We start from the raw sequence: 21597 nt of genomic DNA on the forward strand, positions 1-21597 counted from the left end.
TGACAGATTAGAAACCTGCTGCAGTTCACAGTGCTGTGGTGTCAGCGCTGGCCCTGGGTCCCAACCCCAGGAGCCACAGATCCTGGGAAAGGAGCCAAGGTAGAGAGCGAGACAGAGAAACTGAGTAAACTAGGCTCAGAATGCTGAAATTAGAGGCATGTGCCACTGCACTTGTCTAAGTTCTCAGTCTTTCAGACTTGCAGGCTGCTTCAGCTTCATTCCTTTACTCATTCATTCATTCGTTTCCGTCTTAAGTATTTCTTGCGGAGCTATCCTGTCCCTGACCTATGCTGGGAACTGAGGAGAAATAATAGCAAATTTGGATGAGGCTCCAGCCCTGCCACAGGTGATAATAGTGATGATACCATAATCACTGAGACAGATAGGGGTAGAACTGTCTGGGCACAGAGTCATATTGTGTCAGTGAGCCTGACTAACCGTGGGGTTCAAAACCCACCGTAGAAAGGCAGCAGTGGGGAGTAGATGGTGAAGAGGCAGAGGGCGGCCACAAAATTACCCGGTGCCAAGGGAAGGATTTGCTGAACCCAGAAGTGGAGGGAATCAAACGGAGGGTGGAGTAAGCCACAAAAGAGGGCCCTGCGGTGGGGAGCTCTAATTTGCATACAGACAATTGATGCTAATTGCAAATCATTCTTATCTACTCATTAGAGCTGCTTCCTGAAGTTTTCTCCTAGGCAACCAGGCTTTAGTGAGGAACAGCATTTCCCAAAATGGGGTGCTGGAGGTGATTTGGGTGGTGCAGGGAGGGAAACGTTTTATCTGAAATGGATACATGTTTGCTTTAATGAGTTTTAGGAAAAGCTTTTCCAACTCATCCCCTGATTTTACAGATACTACCTAGAACAAGTGAAGAAAATAAAATAGTTGGTTTAACCACTTACCAGTCCAGTTATTTAAACAGAGGATAACCAAAAATTGCAGTTTTTACTAATTTTTATAAGATAATATAACAAAATATTAAAACAACAATTTTTTTTTTTTTGGTACCGGGGATCGAACTTGGGTCCTTGTGCTTGCGCAGCAGACGCCGGAACAACTGAGCTAAATCCCCGGCCCCTAAAACAACAATTTTTATCAAATTTATTCAATATGAAAATCACCTAGTTGAAATGACACCTGCCCAGATGACGCAGGGTGAACTGTTAAGTGGTTAAAAACCATACTCGTGATGGATAAAAATGTGGACTCCAGAGTCAGCCGACTGGGTTCAAGCCCTCCTTCTGCCAGGCCTTGGCTGTGTGGCCCTCCCTGGACATCCAGCTGGGCCTCTTGGGGCCTTAGTTTCCTGATCTGTGAAACTGGGGTTACATCACTCACCTCCCTCCCAGCCATGTGATGAGGGTTAAGTGACCCCTCCAAGCAGTGCGGGGCAGTGCACCTTAAGCCTGGCTGTTGTTAGAATCAGAAAGTAGGGAGGTATTTCAGCAACAGCGCAATAAGCAGGACCCACCGGGGTTGGTGGCACACTGCCTGTAATCCCACTACTCAGAAGGCTGAGACAGGAGGATGGCAAGTTGAAGACCAGCCTGGGCAATTTAGCAAGACCCTGTCTCAAAAAGTTTTTTTAAAAAGGGGCTGGGGAACGCCCCTGGGTTGAGTCCCCAGTAACACACACATGCGCGCGCGCACGCACACACACACACACACACACACACACGTGCACACACACACGAGAAGAAAGGCAAGGCATAGTAGCGTATGCCAGTAATCCCAGCACTCAGGAGTCTGAGGCAAAAGGATCCACTCGAGTTCCAAGCCAGCCTGGGTTGCATAGTGAGTTCAAGGCCAGCCTGGACTACATAGCGAGACCCTGTCCCAAAAAAAAGAAAAAAAGAAAAAATACACAAAAACATAAAACAAGGCCCTGCATCAGACTATATAGAATGGTCCCTTTCGGGGGAACAAGATCCTGTTACAGGCAGTACTGGGGGGACAGCAGTGACTGAGGCAAACACAAGCTTGTCCTCCGAGAGCTCCCAGTCCAGTGGGAGAGACAGACCCTTTCCCAGACAGGGACAGCTCAGAAGAATCTCGACTGAAATGGGAACGGGTTGGGGCTGAGGTATAGGAGGCACTGGGGATGAAAGGGCCCAAGGAGGGGCTTTCTGGAAGCAGAGTCTGAGCTGGCCAGGGAATAAGGAAAGAAAGTGCATTCCAGACAGTACAATAGCAGGTCCCACCATCTGTCACCCACCTCACCCTGCTGGTCTTCCCAGTTGTTTGCTCTCTTTTTTTATTTTTTTGGTACTGGAGATCGGACTCGGGTCCTTGTGCTTGCGAGGCAGGCGGTGGAACCACTGAGCTAAATCCCCGGCCCTGGTCTTCCCAGTTGTCCCACCTTAGTGGTCAAACTTCCCCCAGAAGTCACTGAGCACCTGCCTGGGGCCAGACCTGAACTTGAGGGGCCGCAGGGGCCTCTGCCTCTTGCTGCCCCTGCTGTGATGATTCCCAGCCAGGGCCAGCTGGGATGCCACCCTGCTGCTTGGCCTCAGCACTGAGGGCAGAGGCCTTTGTCTGAACAGGCCAGGCATGAGTGCTCGCTGACCGCCCTGTCTCCACCTCCTCAGTTCTGTACAGCTTGGAATTGGTATTTTTTTCATGCAGCAAGTGCCTGAGATGTGCAGGCCCTCTGCTGGGCACTGATATTAAGTGGACAGGGCCCTAGAGGCCCTGGCACTGCCAGTACCAGGGGAGATAGCAAGCAGATACTGGGCATAGTCGTGAACGCATGATATTGGGGGCAGCCTCAGAGGAGACCCAGGGGTAAGATGCTGGACAGAGGGGCACCTCTACCACGGAGGAGGGGGATGTGGAGGAGGGAACAGGTAAAGGGGGTGAGGGTCCAGGGATACAGGGATCTTGATCTAGGGTACAGTTGTGTGGGTGTTTGCATTGCAGTGGTTTGTTAAACTATGAATATGTTTTGTATACTTCACTGCATATAGGCTAGATGATACATTTTTTTTTTTTGGTGCTAAGAATGGATCCCAGGACCTTACACGTGTTAAGCATGTGCTCTACCAATGAGCTGCATCCCCAGCTTCAGCCATTTATAATTAAAAACAGAAAGGCTGGATGGGATGTATAGAGGATATACTTAGGAGTGGGAGTGGTGAATACAAAGGCCCTGCGGTAGGGAAGAGGGTGGTGCCTTGAGGTCACTGAACACAGGCCCTTTGCTCAAGTGTAGAAATCGAGGAGGCAGTGATGGGAGGTCAAGGAGACGAGCAGGGGCCAGAGCACTCGACCTTGCAGGCTCCTTTGTGGAGATTGGTCTTGATCTAACAGCAGAGGATAAGTAGGCGTGTTTTCAGCAAAGGATGACAACACAGGCAGATTTGTGGTTTTTGTTGGGTTTTTTTTTTTTTTGCGATATTGGAGATTGAATCCAAGGCTTTTGCACTAAGCTACCTCCCCCAACCTTTTTTTTTTTTTGGAGACAGGGTCTCACTACATCTCTTGAATTTATGATCCTCCCTCAGCCTCCCAGAGTGCTGAGATTACAGGCATGCATCTCCATGCCTGGCCAGATTCAAGCTTTGAAAGATGGTGTTGGGGCCGAGGCAGAAGGTGAAGTCTCAAAGAAGAGGCTGAGTCCAAGATCTGAGAGTGAAGAATGCAGCCCAGAAAGGCACAGAGCAGCTGCGTGTGTGTCAGGCACCCTCACCAAGATGGGAGGAGGGAGGGAGCCACGGGTCTGGGACTGAGCCAGCGAGCTCTGAGACTCCAGGGAGCTGTGAGACTCCAGGCTGGCTGATGGGTGCCGGGCTGCTGCTCACAGAGGGCTCGAGATCCTTGTAAGAAGAGGAGGGGACAGCCCTTCACAGAGGAATGTCCCTGTCCCTCCCTCGTGGAGCTGACATTGTCCTTCAGAGAGAACCAGACAGACAACTGAGCAACCATGTGATGTGCCAGGTGGGAAAAAAATGGAACAGAACAGACTGGGGGTCCCAGAAGGCCCCTGGGAGGAAGCACCATGCACTGTTGGAAGCGAGGGAATGCCCCAAGCAGCCGAAACAGCAAACGCCAGGGCCCTGGGGTGAACTCATTTGCCATGCTCCAGAAACAGCTGGCCAGAGCGCTTGGGCCAGTTGGCAAAGGGAAGAGTGACAGGAGGTCAGATTGGCATGGTATGCGGGAGCCCAGTTGTGGTAGGCCTGTGACCATGGTCAGACGTTAGGATTTGATTCTGGGGTACATGGGGCCCATGGGAGGTGTTTGAGCTCATACTCTTGACTTACATTTTTAAAAAGATCACACTGGGCTTCTCTGGGAGAAATGAACTGTTTGGAGGGTAGAGGGGAGAAGAATGGAGGGCAAAATCCAAAGGCAGCCAGGAGAGGGATGGGCCCTGCCCTGCCCAAGCAGGGAACACCCCCTTCTCTGGGCTACAGCCCTGGCCATGGAAATCACTACAGCCTTTTGCAGCTTGTGCCCATCGATGACTTCAGTGGCCCTGCAGACACTCCCCCCAGACATTCGTCATGGGAGCCTGGCTGCCAGGCACAGGGCCAGGTGCCAATGCCTGCTGTGGGCACCTAGAGGGCTAAGTGATGCCAGGCAGGCAGCCACCTGGCCCCACCCTCTCCCTAGGCAGTGAGCCCCACTGCCTTCTGGTTTCCAGAGCAGTTTGTCAGGCCCATTGAGGGGCAGTAAGAAACTGCCCCACGTGGAGCCCACACACACAGCTGGGCATTCCCAGCAAGCAGGAAGCACATGGCCTTGCTTGCCCAGCTTGTGCCAGTTGTCTCCAGGATACCTCTGGGGGCATATCCCTGGAAGGTAATCTACAGCCCCTGGGATCCACTGAAGCCTACCCTGCCTTTGGTAGTTGGGAAGCCGGAGTCACACATGACAGACCTACACAGAGATTCACTGTCAGCTTGGCAAAAGGAACACAGGCTGTCTCTACAATTCAGAGGAATGAGAGAGCCAGGCAGAAATCTGTGTGGTCTCAGAGGGGCCAGTGCAAAGGCCCTGAGGTAGAAATGTTTGTGGCATGTTTGAGGAACAGCTTCCATGTGACTGGAGCATAGAAATGGAGATGGGAGTAGAGGAGCTTAGGATATAGAAGAGATGGGACAGATGGTGTTGGAACCCTGTGGGAGGGCTCTGGCACTGTCCCTAGGTGAGCTGGAATCCCAGAGAATCCTGATCTAATGTGACTGTACTCAGGATTCCTCAGGCTGTGCTGGGGAGGATGAAGGAGGTGGCAAAGAAGCCTCTGTGATGATCCTGCCAGGTGGCACTTGGTGGGGGTGGCAAGCAGTGGTTGGATTAGGACCCATTTCAAGTCTACCCATGTCCCCTGTTGGTACTCCCAAAAGACCTACCCCTTCTGCTCTCACCCACGGGGGCTGTGTGGCCACTGCACGAGCCTGTGCTATAGCAGGGAGAGCTGGGGTGGGTGCAGCAGCTGAGGCCAGGTGGCGAGGGCCCGGTGGCCTGAAGTGTGAGGTGGGCATGTCATGCTGTGCCCCCTGCCCAGTTCCGGATTGCAGCTCTGCCGGGCTCCCTCATCTCTCTGGGGCTCAGTTCCCTGTATGTGAGGTGGGGTAAAAAGAGGAGCCAAGGCCTAAGGTTTCAAGGGTGAATTGAGCCCATGAATTTAGAGAACTTAGCACGGGGCCAACAGCTGCTAGGTTTTCTTTTCCTTTGTTAAGAATTTACCATTGTAATTATTGTCTCTGAGCGCACAATACGGTAGTTAAAAGCGTTGAACCAAACTGCTTAGGTTTATATACTGACTTCATCTCCTAGCAGCTGTGTCACTTGGAACAAATTATTTGGCCTCTTGTGGCCTCAGTTTCTCCACCTGAAACACAGAGATAGTAGTTCCAACCTCAGGGGCTGCAGGGTGACTTAATGAGGTGCTGTCTGTGAGCTGCTTCAGAACAAGGCCTGGAAGCAGTTGGTCCTGTCACTGCCATCTGTCTCCCTGGTGCTTTTCTCCTGAGGGTGGGGCACAGTAACTCCCTTGTGCCTATCACCCACCCAGGACCACCATCAGCCTCTTTAGAGCCCCCAGGGGCAGCTGGCTGGACCAGAGGCATTGCACAAACTCAAGCAGCTGATGGGGTTTCCCTGTGCAGCCTCTGGCTTTCATCTTTTCGTTTTGTTTGGTTTTATTTTGTTTTTTGGTACCAGGGATCAAACTTGGCACTCGGGACCTTGCGCTTGCAAGGCAGGCAGTGGAACCACTGAGCTAAATCCCTGGCCCACTTTCATCTTTTCTTTGCAAGCCACAAAATGTTAGCTCTAACAAAATTTGCCCCCCTAAGATATAAAACAGATAGGGCCAGGGATTTAGCTCAGTGGTTCTGGCACCTGCCTCACAAGCACAAGGTCCTGAGTTCAATCCCCAGTGCAAACGAATAAAACAGATAAATGCATGGCCTCTGTGGTTGAAGGTGGGGGTGACAGTGCAGAGCAGGATGCCACTCTTCCATCACCCTGTCTGAACCCAGAGCTGGAGTTTCAGCCCCTGGAGGCAGCACCTCCTGTATTCCTGCAGCTCAGGGAGCACACCCTTGGCCCTGTGCAGAGTGCCTTGCCCACACAGTTTTGGGCAGAGGCTGTGGCTCTGCTGCCTTGTTTCTGAAGCAGAACCAGAGGCTCCTGAGGGGAAGGGACCCAACCTGAGACAGCCAGGGAATGGTACCCGTCAGGCCTGGATCATCATCTGCCACACCATGCTGCTTAGGAAGGACACATGGCCACACTGAAGCTTCAGAAAGAGAAGGTTCACTGTTTTGACAAGTTCGTTTTTGCAGTGCTGTAGATGGAACCCAGGGCCTCACACATGCTAGGCAAGTGATGGGCACTGAGCTACACTCCCAGCCCAGGAAGGCTCGCTGCTGACCGGCAGATGGGCCCAGGACTCCACCCTGTGCAGCACACCTTGCCTGGTGCCACTGAGAAATGACAAAGCACGCCCTGCACCTGGCATGACTGGATCCATGGGGTGTATGAGAAGGGGCACCCCTCACCTGCTGTGCTAATAAGGACCAAAGATAAGGCCAGTCTTGGGCATGCTTTCTGCTGCAAGGAACAGAAATCCAGCTCAGTTGAAAGGAATTTATTATTTATCTTTTTGTTTTTCTCTTTTTGTACCGGGGATCAAACTCAGGACCTTGTGCTTTCAAGGCAGGTGGCAGCACCACTGAGCCAAATCCCCGGCCCTGTTTTTGGCTTTTTGAGAGAGGGTCTCGCTATGTAGTTCAAGGTGGCCCTGAACTCACTATGTAGCCCTGTACCTTTATCTTAATTGGTAAATAAGTGCATATATTCATGGGGTACAGAATGATGTTTTCATCTGTGGATATATTATAGAAAGATTCATTCTAGTTCATGTATCTATTACTTCACCAAATTATCTTTTTTGTGGTAAAAACACAGATCAATTCTTTGAACTTTTTTTTTTCTTTTTTTGAGACAGGGAGGGTCTCATTATATGGTTCAGTCTGGCCTCAAATTCATAGCTATTCTCCTGCCTCACCCCTCTCCCTTTCTTTTAAAATCATCGTCTTGGGCCAGGGATTTAGTTCAGTGGTTTCGCCGCCTGCTGCACAAGCACAAGGACCCAAGTTCGATCCCCAGTACCAAAAAGAAAAAATCATCATCTCCTGTTTTTTCAGCTCATGAAAGTTGAACCTGCCTATTGATGAAGTAGAGAAATATGTACTATAGCCAGGAGTGGTGGGTCACACCTATAATCCCAGCATTTAGGAGGCTGAGGCAGGAGGATTGCCATGAGTTTGAGACTAACCTGGGCTACACAGTGAGTTCAAGGCCAGCCTGACTTACATAGGGAGACCCTGTCTCAAGAAGAAAAAAAAAATGTACTAATGCATACTGTAGACAGAGACAGGGTTAAAATCAGCTGGGCGTGGTGTCACACATGTCACACCATGGTAGTTTCAGCACCCTGGAAGGCTGAGGCAGGAGCATTGTAAATTCAAGCCCAGCCTAGATAATTTAGTGACTTAGCAAGACCTTGTCTCAAAATTAAAATTAAAAAGGGGCTGGGGTTGTAGCCGAGTACAAAGGTCCTGGGTTTAATCCTCAATACCAAAAAATAAAAAATTTTTAAAAAGAAGGAAGAATGGGCCATGGTTGCCTCTAGAGCAAGAGTGAAGTATCAGGTAGCCAGTTCCCTTAGCATCTTTTTTTTTTTCCAGTACCGGGTATTGAACTCAGGACCTTGCGCTTCCAAGGCAGGCAACAGCGCCACCAAGTTAAATCCCCAGCCCCTCAGCGTCATTTATATAGTTTAATTTGACATTTACCATGTGCATATTCACCGTCATTATTTCCTCCAGAGAGAATCAGATGGTGTACACTCCTCCAAAGATGTTTCTCCAGACATGTACCAACCCAGTTCTTTGAAACATTTTGACCATTACCGAAAATAGAAAAGGCGTTTTTATATTATAATCCAACAAGACATCTGGAGTTAAGTTTCACAAAACCACTTAACCCTTACTTTATGTGACTACACTGACATTTTTTAGTCTCTTTTTCTTTCTTTTTCCCTCTCTCCTTCCTTCCTTCCTTCCTTCCTTCCTTCCTTCCTCCCTTCCTCCCCTCCTTCCTCCCCTCCTTCCTCCCCTCCTTCCTCCCCCCCTCCCCCCCTCCCCCCCCCTTAAGAATTGTTAAGATCTTGGCTAGGCAGTGTGTTGGTGGTACGTACCTGTAATCCCAGCACTCAGGAGGCTGAGGCAGGAGGATCACATCTTCAAGTCCAGCCTGGGCAGTATAGTGAGACCTTCTCTCAAAACAAAACAAAACAAGACCTAGGCTGGGCCGGGAATGTAGCTCAGTGGCACCATGCCTGCCTCGCAAGCACAAGGTCCTGAGTTCCATCCCTGGTACCAAAAAAAAAGACCTAGGCTGGCAGTGTAGCTCAGTGGTAGAACACTTACCTAGCAGGCACAGGGTCCTGAGCTCAATCCCTAGGCCCCTGGGGGGTGGGGGAGCTGGGGTGGGTGGTGTGTCATTCATTCTAAATTTTCTCTTTTCTTTTTTTGTTTTTTGTTTTGTTTGGGGGTTTGGGTTTTGGGGTTTTTTTCAAGCAGGATCTCACTATTCTAGGCTGCCTTTGTACTCACTGTGTAGCCTAGGCTGGCCTCAAACTTGCAGCATATCCTCTTGCTTCAGCCTCCCTCCTCACCACCACACCTGGCTTTTCTTTTTCTTTATTTATTTTTATTAGTACGTGTTTGTAATGCACAGTGATTACATTCATCATGAGGAGGTGATACATATATATAACACATCTTCTTTTTACTTCTCAGATTCTCTTGATTATAAACAGTATTAGCTTAGGAGGCTGAGGCAGGAAGATCTCTGCGAGTTTGAGGACAAGCCTATACTACATAGTGAGTTCAAGGCCAGCCTGAACTCCATAGCGAGATATCGAATGTTAGACATGTTAGACAAATGTGGTTTGTCCTTTACTTCTCAGCTCAGATGCTCTTGCCTCCTGTGATCTTTTAAACTGTTTTATTGGTACATGCTTATAGTACACAGTGATTACATTCATTGTGGGGAGTTGGTCCATGTACAAAACACATCCTCATCCTTTTTATTTCCCCATGGATGCTGAATCTTGATGCCTGGGAGATCAGCAAAACACTCTTCTCTCTCTGGGTGGATCATGGGGGTGTGACCTTGGGAACTATATACTGTGGTTTTGTTTTGTTTTGTTTTCAAGGGTTTTTTTGAGACAAGGTCTTGCTGTGTAGTCCAAGCTGGCCTTGAACTCACTAGGTAGCCCAGTTTGGCCTCAAACTGGCAATCCTCCTGCCTCAGCCTCCTGACTCCTGGCATTACAGGTGTGTTCCACCACAACCAGGGCTGTGTTTCCTTTACTTTGTGTGTCAGATACTTTGTCCCAGCAGTGGGAAAGGTGACGAGGACCTTCCAGATTTTGAGTGTGACACTTTCAGTAGCTCTAGGACCTTTACCCATGAATAAATATTGCTGTATTACAAAAAGCATTTACAGTTGCTTTCTAAATCCAGTCTGAAAAATCTCTGCCTTTTGATTAGTTTAAACTGTTCCCTTTTCATTTAACTGTTGGCATTTAGATTTACGTTTCCCCTCCCGCTGTCTGTTTTCTGTTCGCTGTCACTCTCCCCCCTCTCTGATTTCCTTTACTGCTCTCTCTGCAGTAAGGAAATCCAGCACACTGCGCCATTTGGAAAAAGAGCCAACTGTCACCCGTGGCTCCCTCTAGAGACAGGCGGGAGGTGGGACCCCACCATCAGCAGCATAGGTTACATCGAGGGACAGGGTGACTCTTCAGAGATCCCAGAGGTGCCAGGGCGTTCCTGGGGCCCGAGTCTGTGTTGTCCCATGTGGCCTTCCGTCTTATTGGAATTTGCCTCCAGCAGTCGTGTGTCCATGTCTCTTGTGTGAATGAACTTTCTTTTCCTTGGTCTTTGCAGTGACATGGGCTCCCGGGCTGGCTACCCCGCTCAGGTTTACAAAGCGGCCAGCGCAGAGACTCCTCGGCCCTCCCAGCTGGCCCAGCCCAGCCCCTTCCAGCTCTCCACCTCTGTCCCCAAGTCCTTCTTCTCCAAGCAGCCTGTGCGCAGTAAGCACCCAGCAGGGTGGAAGAGGACGGACGAGCCCCCACCGCGGCCGCTGCCCTTCACTGACCCCAAGAAGTAAGCACCGGGTGCTCAGCGAGGCCAAGCCAGGTGGCCCTGGGTCAGGAAGAGGCTGACGCCTCGCTCACTCCCTGAAATAGTGACTCTTCTAACCTTGAGGGATACGGGGAGCTAGCGTTGGGAGAAGGGTGTGCAGTAGTCAGTAGGCTCTGGGCTCTGGCTGAGGAGCATTCCAGGCAGGAGGGACAGCAGCTGCTAGGCCCTGAGGCAGGCGCGGCCTGGCTTCGGGAGGGAGGAAGGTCCCTGCAGCTGCCAGGGAGAGCAGGGGAGGGTGGCGGGATGTGAGGTCAGAGGGGTTGGGGACAGGTTGTGGCAGGTCTTACGGGCCACCCATCAGGGCTGCAGCATCTGCTACAAGTGATTGGAGCCACGGAGAGTGCAGAACAGGAGGGGTGGGTCCTCGTTGGTGCCCCCGGTGTTCCTGTCTGCTCGGGGCCTTTGGGAGCAGGCATGAGCTGCTGTCCTGGTCTGGGTGGGACACAGTGGGCTGGTGCGGGGTGGTGGGGTAGAGAGAAGGGGGCAGGTTCTGGAAGGTGATCTGAACCCAAATGGCAGGTTGGGCTTGGTGTGAGGAGTGGGAGAAGGCGCCGTAGCCTCTTGAAGCTTTGAGCTGAGCTGGAACTAAGAGAAGAGTGGGCTTGGGTGGCCTGGGGCCCAGTTCCAGGTGTGCGCCGTTTGAGAACTGAGCAAAGGACACCCAGGCAAGACACAGGAGAGGGAGTACGGAAAGGGTCTGGACCCCAGCAGAGGCCCAGGCAGAGGAACCAGGATGCGGTCAGCACAGCCGAGAGGTGGAGGACTTGCAGGAAGCAGAGAGGTGGGCAAGGGCTCGAGGAGGAGGAGCTGCCCAGGCATAGGCACTGAGAGTGTGGGCTCGAGCTTCATGGGAGCTGTGGAGGGAAGGGAGAGGCTGAGGGGAGGCAGTGCAGGAGCCGCTTGGCTGAGGTGTTTTGCTGTGGAGTGAACGAAGAAGAGAGAGGGCCAGGTAGTTGAAAAGGCCTTTGGCTTTTAATTGGAGACTGTGATCTACAACACTTACTGAGCACTTACCAGGGATTAGGCTCAGTTCTAAGTTTTTGGGTTTTGGGTAGGGGGTGACAGGTGTTAATGGAATTGAAGCCAGGGCCTTTGCACTATGCTACATCCCCAGCCCTTAACTTGTGATCCTCCTGCCTCAGCCTCCTAGAGTGCTGGGATTACAGGCATGTGCCACCATACCCAGCTAGTTCTAAATTCTTCTATCTGAAATTAACTCAGGGAATGTTCACAATAGCTCCATGAGGACCTATGATTCTCCCTGTTTCACAGATGGGGCAACTGAGGCCCAGGGTAACACAACTGATAGAGCTTAGATCAGAGCCTAGTGCTCTTGTTCTGTTGAGTAAGGAGGATTCACCTTCCTCCTTCCTGTTTTTGTTTGGTTTTTGGGTTGTTGTTGTTGTTGTTGTTGGGGTTTTGTTTTGTTTTTTGAGACAGGGTCTCACTATGTAGTTCAGGCTGGTTTTGAGGTACATGGCCCCAGGCTGTCCTCAAACTCAAAGCAGTCCTCCTGCCTCAGCCTCCCAGTGTTGAGATCACAGGCATGTGCTGCCACACCCAGCTCACCCGTGATCTTTCTAACGTCTTCTTTCATGACCTGGATGAGGCCATTAAAATTTGAGAGTGACATAGAGCTTGGAGGGAGAGAGGTATCAAGAGACAGAAGCACTGGGTCCCTGGAGAGGGTGACAGGCGCACATGGTGAACTTACACTGAGAATCCAGTTCACGGTCCTCTCTGAGAGCCAGAAGGGATTCTGAAAACTAGATTTTCCCATTTGCTCCTCTGCTTACAACTGCCAGTGGCTTCCCACATCCCCAGGATTAATGATAAAGGCTCTCAGTTCACTGAACACATTCTGAGCCATGCACTAGCATACCGTGTTGTTTACCCGAACTTCTGTGCAGAACCTGCCTGCTGTATCCCCACATTGCTTCCCCTTCATCACTCTGCTCCAGCCATGCTGGCCTCTTGCTGGTTTCCAACCATGCCATGTATGAGGTCACCTCAGGGCCTTTGCATTGGCTCGTTCCACCACCAGGAACATTTTTTCTACAGATCTTGTGGCTCTGGAGAACTTCTGGCTCTGTGAGGACTTAGGCTAATGCCACCTTTTCAAATGGGCCTTCCTGGCCATAGATAGCCCCCAGCTCGTTCTGTGTCCCTTCACTCTGGTCCACTGCCCATTTCCTGCAAAGGAAAGCAGGTGCCACTCTCTTGGTCATGAGACACTGTAACCTTGTCACCCACTGTGGGTGTTGTGGGTAAACATATGAGCCGTCCCAGCTTGATTCTCACTTCAACTCTAATAAGTTGGTCTTGTGAGGCCCCCACTTTTCGGTGTAGCATAGAACCAGACCCTGGCATGCTGTGCTTCACCCAGAGCTCTGCTTTTATCTTCACATGATCGTCTACCTCTGTATGCCTGTGTCCACGTTTCCCCTTTCTGCAAGAGCTCCCATCATATCAGGTTAGCAGCCACACTAATAGCCTCATTTTCACTTGATAACCTGAGCCAGGTGTGGTGGAACCCACCAGTAATCCCAGCAGTCTAGGAGGCTGAGGCGGGAGGCTTGCCTCACAGGTTTTGGTACAGCATGAACAACTTAGCAAGAACCTGTTTCAGAAGAAAAAATGGGCTGGGGATGTAGCTCAATGCAGAGGCCCTGGGTTCAATCTCCAATACCAATGGAGAGGAAAAAACAAAATTGGTTACCCTTGTAAAGACGCTGTGTCACTGTAAGACATTATTGAGAGACATCGGGAGTTAAGACTTCAGCCTGTCTTCTTTTCAATGACATAATTCATCCATCATGCCAACCCATGGGTACTCAGGCAGAAATGTGCCTTCCTTGGAGAAACCCTCCTATCCCCACAAACAGCTCAGCCTTCCCACCCACTTGGGGCTTCTTTCCATACACGGCATCTGTTGGGAGCAAACAGGTGGCCATTCCCACAGCAACAGGGCTCCTCTGTGTGGCTCCCACCACAGAGAGCTCTGGGAGACACCCTGACCCCCACCCAGGCCTGGCACATAGTGGGTGCTCAGAAAAATACACTGAGGCAGCCAAGAAAAGAAACTACACCTGGACATATGACAGCCCTTAAGCCTCTCCCCAGTGATGAGAGCCAAAGACAGCTTCTTCTATGTATGTGGGTTTGTGTAAACATATAAACTAAATACAAATGAGAAAGTTAACGTGGTTCCTATTTAATTTAGCCACAGGTACATTTTTTAAATTACATAAAATACTAACAATTATTGCTTTTGTCCATACACTTGTATTTTATGAAATTGTTTTATCAGGCTTTCCCTGAGAATTTTGTTTGTTTTGTTTGTTTTGTTTGTTTTTGAGACAGGGTCTCACTCTGTCAGTCAGGCTGGCCACTCGCAGAGATCCTTCTACCTCAGCCTCCCCAGTGCTGGGATTACAGGGTGCGCTACTATGCCTGGTTGAGAATTTTGGAAATAGTGTCTTTGCCTTGTTAGAATAACTTTTGAGTAACCTAACCTAGTTCTCCAAATATCAGTTTCACTTCTGGCAAAATTAAACATGGATTTTTAAATTTAGGCACAGCACTGTCACTGACATTTCACCCCAGGGCATGAGCACTTGTTTGTGTATCTTGTCTCCCCGAATGCATCTGTACCTATTCTTAGAGGTGCCTTGGGAAGCCCTTCCCCTGCATTAACACATTTAACCTCACTACAGAATATGGGGCATGGTGCTTTGTGTCCCATTTGGTAGTGAGAAAAGCTGAGGTAGAGAACGGCTGAGTCATGTGCCTGAATTCGCTTAGTTAGTGGAGGTCTAATCACTGCAAATGTTACCATTGTTGGCTTTGTAATTTGTCCTCTCAGGATCTCCACACACTGAGCGTCTTCCCCCAGGAATAGTCACCACATGTGCTAAGTGTCTCAGCTTCCTTTCTCACTGTTCCCGGACAGGGATCTCACACACATCCCATGCTGAGACTGCGTCCCCAGAGAACGGCGCTAGCCACGGCCAATACTGGGCACCAGCAGTGGCTCCACTAGGCAGCCTTCGGCTAGCCTTATTGATGTTTCCGGCAATCCCACAGGAGGAGACTTGTTCTTAGCCCTACTTCCAGATGAGGAAACCAAGGCATAGTTAGAAGTACTGCCCACCCTCTGATTGAGTTCACACTTTACTTGGTAAACAAAAGCCAGAATTGGGTCTGGGGATTTAGCTCAGTGGTTCCGGTGTCTGCCTTACAAGTGCAAGGTCCCAAGTTCGATCCCCGGTACCAAAATGAAAAATAAAAAAATAAACAAAAGCCAGAGTAAGCAAGGGAAGGACAGAGACTCGTTAGGCCATGGACACCAAGAGCGTCTGCCACAGAAGGGCCCTGCACGCGGCCCTTTTGCTCCAAAATTTCAACAGCTCTGCCTCAGGGACAGCCCCGCAGTGTCATCTGGCCCACTTTGTCCCAGGGCTTTTGGACCCTCCTCCCAGCGGAACAGCATGGGGACGTCATCAGCTGCTCGCCTACCCCGTGCCCCTCTGCATGGTGTTTTCAAACTGGGACGGCGGGGCCCCTGAGTTAATCCTAGTTAACACTGTGCAGGGGTCTCTGGGTGTGGGGGGCAGGCTGGTGCCCAGAGGGACAAGGGCGGGAGCAGCTCCCTTGGGTGCCTCTACCCCAGGAGGCAGGTCTGACTGAGGGGCCACCACTGCCACAGATGGGCCTCTGATTTCCCAGAAAGTGGCCTAGCTGTCACCTCTTACCTTGGTGCTGAATGGGTCAGGGCCACTGGCTAGTGAGGTCAAGAGGTTCGTGTGTTTAAGGCGCGCTCACCCTTGTCTCTGGGAACCAAGGTCCAGGGAGGGCAAGTCAGGCCTCGGAAGAGCCTCTGCCGTCACCTTAGGGCCTGTCGAGTATGGGGTGGCAGTTACAGCTGATGACCTAGGCCCCAAGCAGCCTCACCCATAAAGAGTGATGACCCACTCATATAGGGCCATGAAGAGGACACACTGGAGTAGTGGGGGCACCCAGGACCTGGGGGAGAGTGAGTGCTCCAGAGAGCTGGTCCCCGCCGCCATTGTTACAGCATCTGCAGTTAGAAGCACAGCCCAGGAGTCACATGGCCTGGCTCCTCAGCCTGGATCCACATCCCTGCCCAAGTCCCTGTGTTGGGACGTCCGGGGAAGTGCTGGTGGCCCTGGAACATGCCTCTCACATGTCCCCAGGAGATGCACCTCGAATACTGCTCCATCGTGAGTGAATTATGGGGTGGCTCCCAGCGTTGTGCAAGGCTGGATTCTGAGTGTCCTCGACTCACTGTGCCTCAGTTTCCCCAGCCACACAGGGAAGGCAGGATGCCTCTGTCCCCAAGGTGATGTGAGGACTCAGTGGGCAATGGCATCAGGCCCCTCCTTCCTCAGGTTTAGGGGCCTCTGGATCCGACTCGGTGCAGCCAAAGAATAAACCAGGGATGGCCTGTCCCCGAGCCCCAGCCTCCCCAACACAGCAGTGTCCCTCACCTCGACCCGCTGGCCTCTCCCAGACATCGTCCTTCCAGAAGCTGCCTGCCACCTGGGGTGTGGCCCTGGTGAATGTCCTTGCCAGCCGTGTTGGCAGAACCCCCAGCTCAGCCAGGCTGACAGCAGTGCTAATTAGCTTCATTAACCAGGGCCCAAGGGAGCCACCTCAGTTGGAGGCCAGGGCTCCGAGTCAGCTGGGATCGGGCCCAGCCCCATCTGACCCACTGGTTGTCTTCCACTTCTGACCCTCCTGTCCCAGGAAAAAGAAATTGCTGCCGTCTGGTCCTGACTCAGATCCTTTGTAATTTCTCTCTTTTTCCTTTTCTAGTGGAGGTGATTTAATCCCACAACATGGCAAGATCCAAACTTATACAGTATGGGCAAATCAGAGGCTATGTCCAGTGCTGTTGCACAAAAGCTTGAGGTGTGTTTAGGAGAATAAAATATGTGCCATCTAAAAAGTAAAGCAGTACAGAAGGGTTTGCAGTTAAAATTAGTCTCTCTCCTTTCCCCAACTAGCATCCAGCCCTGAAGCTCCCTCCCCAGAAGCAACCATCATTTTATTTCTTGCAGCCATAGTCAAATGTGACTGAGCAACACCTGATTGCCCGCACCCATTGGTTCCCTTTTATACATCAGCACAGTCACCTGTATGCACACTGCAGGCTTCCTCACTTGCTTTTTCTCTTCAAATCTCATGGCAGTGCTTCCATATTAGAGCACAAAAAGAGGCCTCATTCTTGTCACCAGTCATAGAGTGGCCCATTTTACCCCAAAGTTTATTGGATTTTGACATTTATGGAGACCAGAGATCTGGAGAAAAAAAAAATCAGCAATGTATAAGCCTAGTTTTTTGCCGTGCTGGGGGTCAAACTCAGAGCCATGTGCATGCTAGGCAAGTACTCTACCACTGAGCTACACCCCGGCCCTGTTGCATAGAATTTGCAAGTTAAAAAATACGTCAGGGCAGCCAGACATGGTGGCACACACCTGTAATTCCAGCACTCTGAGGGACTGAGGCAGGAGGATAGCAAGTTTGAGCCCAGCCTGGGTGACAGTGACTTAGCGAGAACCTATCCCAATATAAAAAAAATTAGAACCAGGGGTTAGTTTAGTGTGAAGGCCCTAGGTTCAAGACCCAGTACCACACACACAAAAGAAGGGGGGAGGGGAGGGAGGAAGAGGAGGAGGAAGAAAGAAAGGAAGGAGGGAAGGAGGGAGAAGAGAAGAGAGAAAGGGAAAGAAAGTGAAAAAAGGGAAGACATCAGGGCTGTGGGTGTAGCTCAGTGATAGAGCACATGGCTAAGCATGCTAACGTGCAGGAAGCCCTGGGTTCCATCCCCAACACCAAAAGGAAAGAAAGTACTTTGGAAGATTTTTCTAGAATTAGGACAGTTTTTTTTTAAATGATCAATTTGACTCTCTAAACTGATGTTACAGTGTTTTTCCTTTAAACATGTTCTTTGCAGCCCACTCACAGAATCAGGCCACAGAGGCTACAGTGAGTCAGCTTTCCACTAAAGAACTAGGAAGGCCTTGTTAAGAGTACTAGAGGTCTGGGAGCCGGGAGGGTGATTTTTAGGAAATGAACACAAAAGAGAACAGGAGGGCCGGGGATTTAGCTCAGTGGTGCTGCTGCCTGCCCTGCAACCACAAAGACCCGAGTTCGATCCCAGGTACCAAAAAAAAGTAAAAGAGCAGGAAAGGAAGAGAAAGATTTTTTTTTCTTTTTTTCTTTTTTTTTTTTGTTGCTGAGGATGAATCCCAGGCCTCATGGATGCTAAAAACATGTTCTATCACTCAACCGAGCCCTAATCCCTCACCAGCCCTCCTTCCCCACCTTGACTTGACTATGCTGGATCACATGCCCTTCCCGGAGGATTCTAGGAAATACCGAAATCAAAGGTAGAGGCGAAAGAGAGGTTCCTTCCAATTTCCGGGGGGAGCTTTGATTCTTTGAGGCTGTCTCTTTGTTTCTCTCCTCTCAATCTAAACCTTTTAATTTCCCCAGAGAATACCCTTCCCTGATAGGACGGAGTCAGCACTGTTCAATCTTGGACCTCTTGTTTGGGCTGATTATGACCTGACAAGGAAAATCTGCCCACCCTGCCTTCTGCTGTTTGTTAAAAATCCCAAAGCTGGCCTCAGAGAAAGAGAAAGAAAATGCAGACTTCAGAACCCTGGGAAGAAGCTGGGCATGGTGGCACACACCTGTAATCTCAGTACTTGGGAGGCTGAGGCAGGAGGATTGCTCCGAGTTCCAGGCCAGCCTGGACTACATAGTGAGTTCAAAGTCAGCCTAAACTATACAGTGAGATCCTGTCCCTCCTGCCCCCCCCCAAAAAAAATCAAAACTGGGAAACCTAAGACATCTTATTTATTCTCTGGGCTCAAAGATTTTCTTTTAGAGTTATAACTAACGAAGGCCAGGTGTCAGCCTTTTTTAAATGTTGTTGTAGTAGCACACGATTATAGTAAATTCATAATTCAGAAATATATCAGATAAAATGTAAAAGTCCCATTTTTCCACCTCCTAATAAGATTCCTGTTTCTAAAAAGTAAACATTGCTCTTCATTTCTTCCTGAAATGTTTTCCTGCATACAGAAACATGTTTTAAGCCAAGTGTGTCGGTGCACACCTGTTTTCCAGCACTTTAGGAGGCTGAAACAGAAAGATCACAAAGCTAAACTGGGCAACTTAATGACTTTGTGGAGACCCTGTCTCAAAATTAAAGGGGGGGGGGTGCTGGAAATGTGTCTCAGTGTGAAGGCCCAGGGTTCAGTCACCAGTTCCACATGTTGCAAGGGTCAGTGGGTTGTAGGCAGAAAACCAGATGTGGTCAGGGTGGGAACAGGAGATGGGGAGGAAGCTCCTGCACTTTTGCAGGTGAGCTCATGAAATGTGATCGTGTTCCATCGCCATTCTTAGTTTTTCATTGTGTCTGGGAAATAAACATGGCAGTCAGGCTCAGCGGTGGCACCACCTGCAGGCGCTTCAGTTCTGTGGCCTTGACTTGAATCCCACCCCCTCCACTCACAAGCTGTGTGACTTTGGAGAGTGACTTCTCCCTCTGGCTGACTGCCTCATCCATGACCTGGGATACAAGTCATGCTTAATGCACTGGCAGTGGTGAGGACCGAAGGGCTCCATGTAGGTTCGAGGCCAGCCTTGCCCTGGTGCTGCTCACCTGGGTAGACAGCCAGAGGCAGAGACACTCGGACAGCAGCAACTGCAGTGAGGAAATGGGAAAGGGCAGTGTGCTGACCAGTGGCTTCGGGGCAGGGCCAGCCTAGGTACTCTGGCCTCTGTGTGTGTGTCTGACTATGCAGCTGCAAAATGAGGTTAATGATAGTAATGATGGCTTCCTGTGCATTTTTGTTGTTTTTTGTTTTTTGTGGAGTTTTTTGTTTGTTTGTTTTGCAAGTGGTTTTATTTTGTTTTGTTGTTTTGTTTTGAGACAAGGTCTCACTTTGTAGCCCAGGCTGACCTTGAACTCACTATGTAGCCCAGGCTGGCCTCGAACATGAAGCAGTCCTCCTGCCTCAGCCTCATGAGTTCTGGGACCAGAGGTATACACCACCAAGCCCAGCCTCCCTGTGTGGTTTTATTTTATTTATTTATTTTTATTTTTATTTTTTTGGTACTGAGGATCAAACTCGGGACCTTGTGCTTGCCAGGCAGGCACTGTGCTGCTAAGCTACATCCCCAGTCCCTCCCTGTATGGTTCTAACAAGTGGCATACACAGCCCTTGTATAAGATAGTGCCTGGCGAGGACACTGCCCTGTCAGCTGTCTTCTCTCTTCTGGGAGGTAGCAGTGCCTCAAGTCAGGGCGCTGGTTTTCACAGGAGAGAGAACCGGACCCCAAAGGTGAGTCTCAGGCAGAAAGAGGCAGGGCAAGTCAGCCTGGCTCTGGGGCCACGGACACAGCTGTGGAGCCCAGCTGGAGTGGAGGGGCTGAGCACTCACGTTATGAGGGTGAGCTTCACAAGGGCAGCTTCTGTCGCAAATATCTGCTGTGTCGAGCCCCAGCCGGCAGTGCTGTGAGGTGGGTCGGCAGGGTCAGAGAGGTGGCAGGACCTGCCCAGGCCACCACATCAGGAGCAAACAGAGCCAGAGTGTGGTCACTGCCACCATGAGCAGCGGCTCTGGCCTCGGATCATTGAGTCAGCACTGAGAATGCCAGAGAAGGGGTGGTGATTGGAGTCACCCAGCTCCCAAGCCACCCTCTGGAACAGGAGCCCTGCAGAAAAGCAGCGATGGTAGCAGGCCGAGGGCACAGCTTGAGAGCCTCCACCTCTCACTGGCTGGAATCCCTGCCCAGCTGCCCTCCCCTCACCTGAACAACTGCAGCAGCTTCCACCCCATCTCCTGCCCCACCCTCAGCAACCCCCACCCACCAGCCCGTTTTCTGCCCATCACCCTCTGACCCTGCCAACGTTCAAAAGAGGACCTAAGCTAACACGATCTGACCCAGACCATACCTCCCACCATTCGCCCCTTGTCCCCTACTCCTTGCCCTCCGGCTCACCAAGCTCAGTCTACCTTTGACCTCCACGCTTGCTGTTTCTTCCTCCTAGAATGCTGTTTCTACTAGTCCTTCCTCACACCTCTCCTCTCCTCCCCAGATGTCACCCCTCAGAAAAGCCTTCCCCAATCCCCATTCCTTTCTCTAGCTTTATTTTTCAAAACAATACCCTAGCCAGGTGTGATGGTGCACACCTGTAATCCCAGCATTCTGGGAGGCTGAGGCAAGAGGATCGGAAGTTCAAGCCTAGCCTGGACTATTTAGCCACTTAGCAAGACCCTGTCTCAGATTTTTTTTTTTTTGAGGTAAGGGCTTACTATGTAGTCCAAGTTGGCTTTCAACTCACTATGTAGCACAGGCTGGCCCCAAACTCAGAGTGATCCTCCTGCCTCAGCCTCCTGTGCTGAGATTACAGGCATGCGCCACCATGCCTGACTTCTATCTCAAAATTTAAAGGGTTGGGGATGTAGCTCAGTGCAAAGGCTCTGGGTTTAATCCCCAGTGCCACCACAGCCACCAAAAAAAGCCCAGTTCTCTCCACTTCACTGCTTCTCACATGGATCCCTTCCGTTGATTTGATCAGCGTTGGTTACCCTCCTCCACGTGGGCTTCAAAGTCACTGCCAACCCCCGATGCCCAGAACAGGCTGGGCCGGAGTAGGTTCCCAAGGAGGCTTTGTGTGTGAGCAGTCAGAGCAGAGAAAGTGGCTCTTCTGTCACACTGTGGCCAGGTGAGGAAGGCTAGTCATGGCCAGGAGCGGCCAGCTACTGGAATCCAGACAGATTTGGGAAGCTCTTGACCCCTCCAGCACCCCTGACCTGACATT

At 50.7% G+C, this 21597-nt stretch overlaps 1 protein-coding gene across 15 annotated transcripts in view; it reads left to right on the forward strand.

Annotated features, from left to right (window-relative positions):
* The window catches only part of Sipa1l3 (signal induced proliferation associated 1 like 3), a 227914-nt gene that overhangs the window by 194824 nt on the left and 11493 nt on the right, over nt 1-21597 (forward strand). For 13 of the 15 annotated variants that reach the window (XM_087191195.1, XM_004859023.4, XM_004859024.4 and 10 more), the window contains one exon: nt 10473-10694. The exons of 1 other annotated variant lie outside the window; for it this stretch is intronic. In XM_087191195.1, the coding sequence (XP_087047321.1) occupies nt 10473-10694 (222 nt within the window). Of the gene's footprint in view, nt 1-10472; nt 10695-16571; nt 17408-21597 lie in introns of those variants that run through there. One more of the 15 variants, XM_021239773.2, reaches the window with a different exon arrangement.

This window comes from Heterocephalus glaber, unplaced genomic scaffold (assembly GCF_053883595.1).
Source record: "Heterocephalus glaber isolate CG9 unplaced genomic scaffold, H.glaber_assembly_v1.0 deba00001561, whole genome shotgun sequence".
NCBI lineage: Eukaryota > Metazoa > Chordata > Mammalia > Rodentia > Bathyergidae > Heterocephalus > Heterocephalus glaber.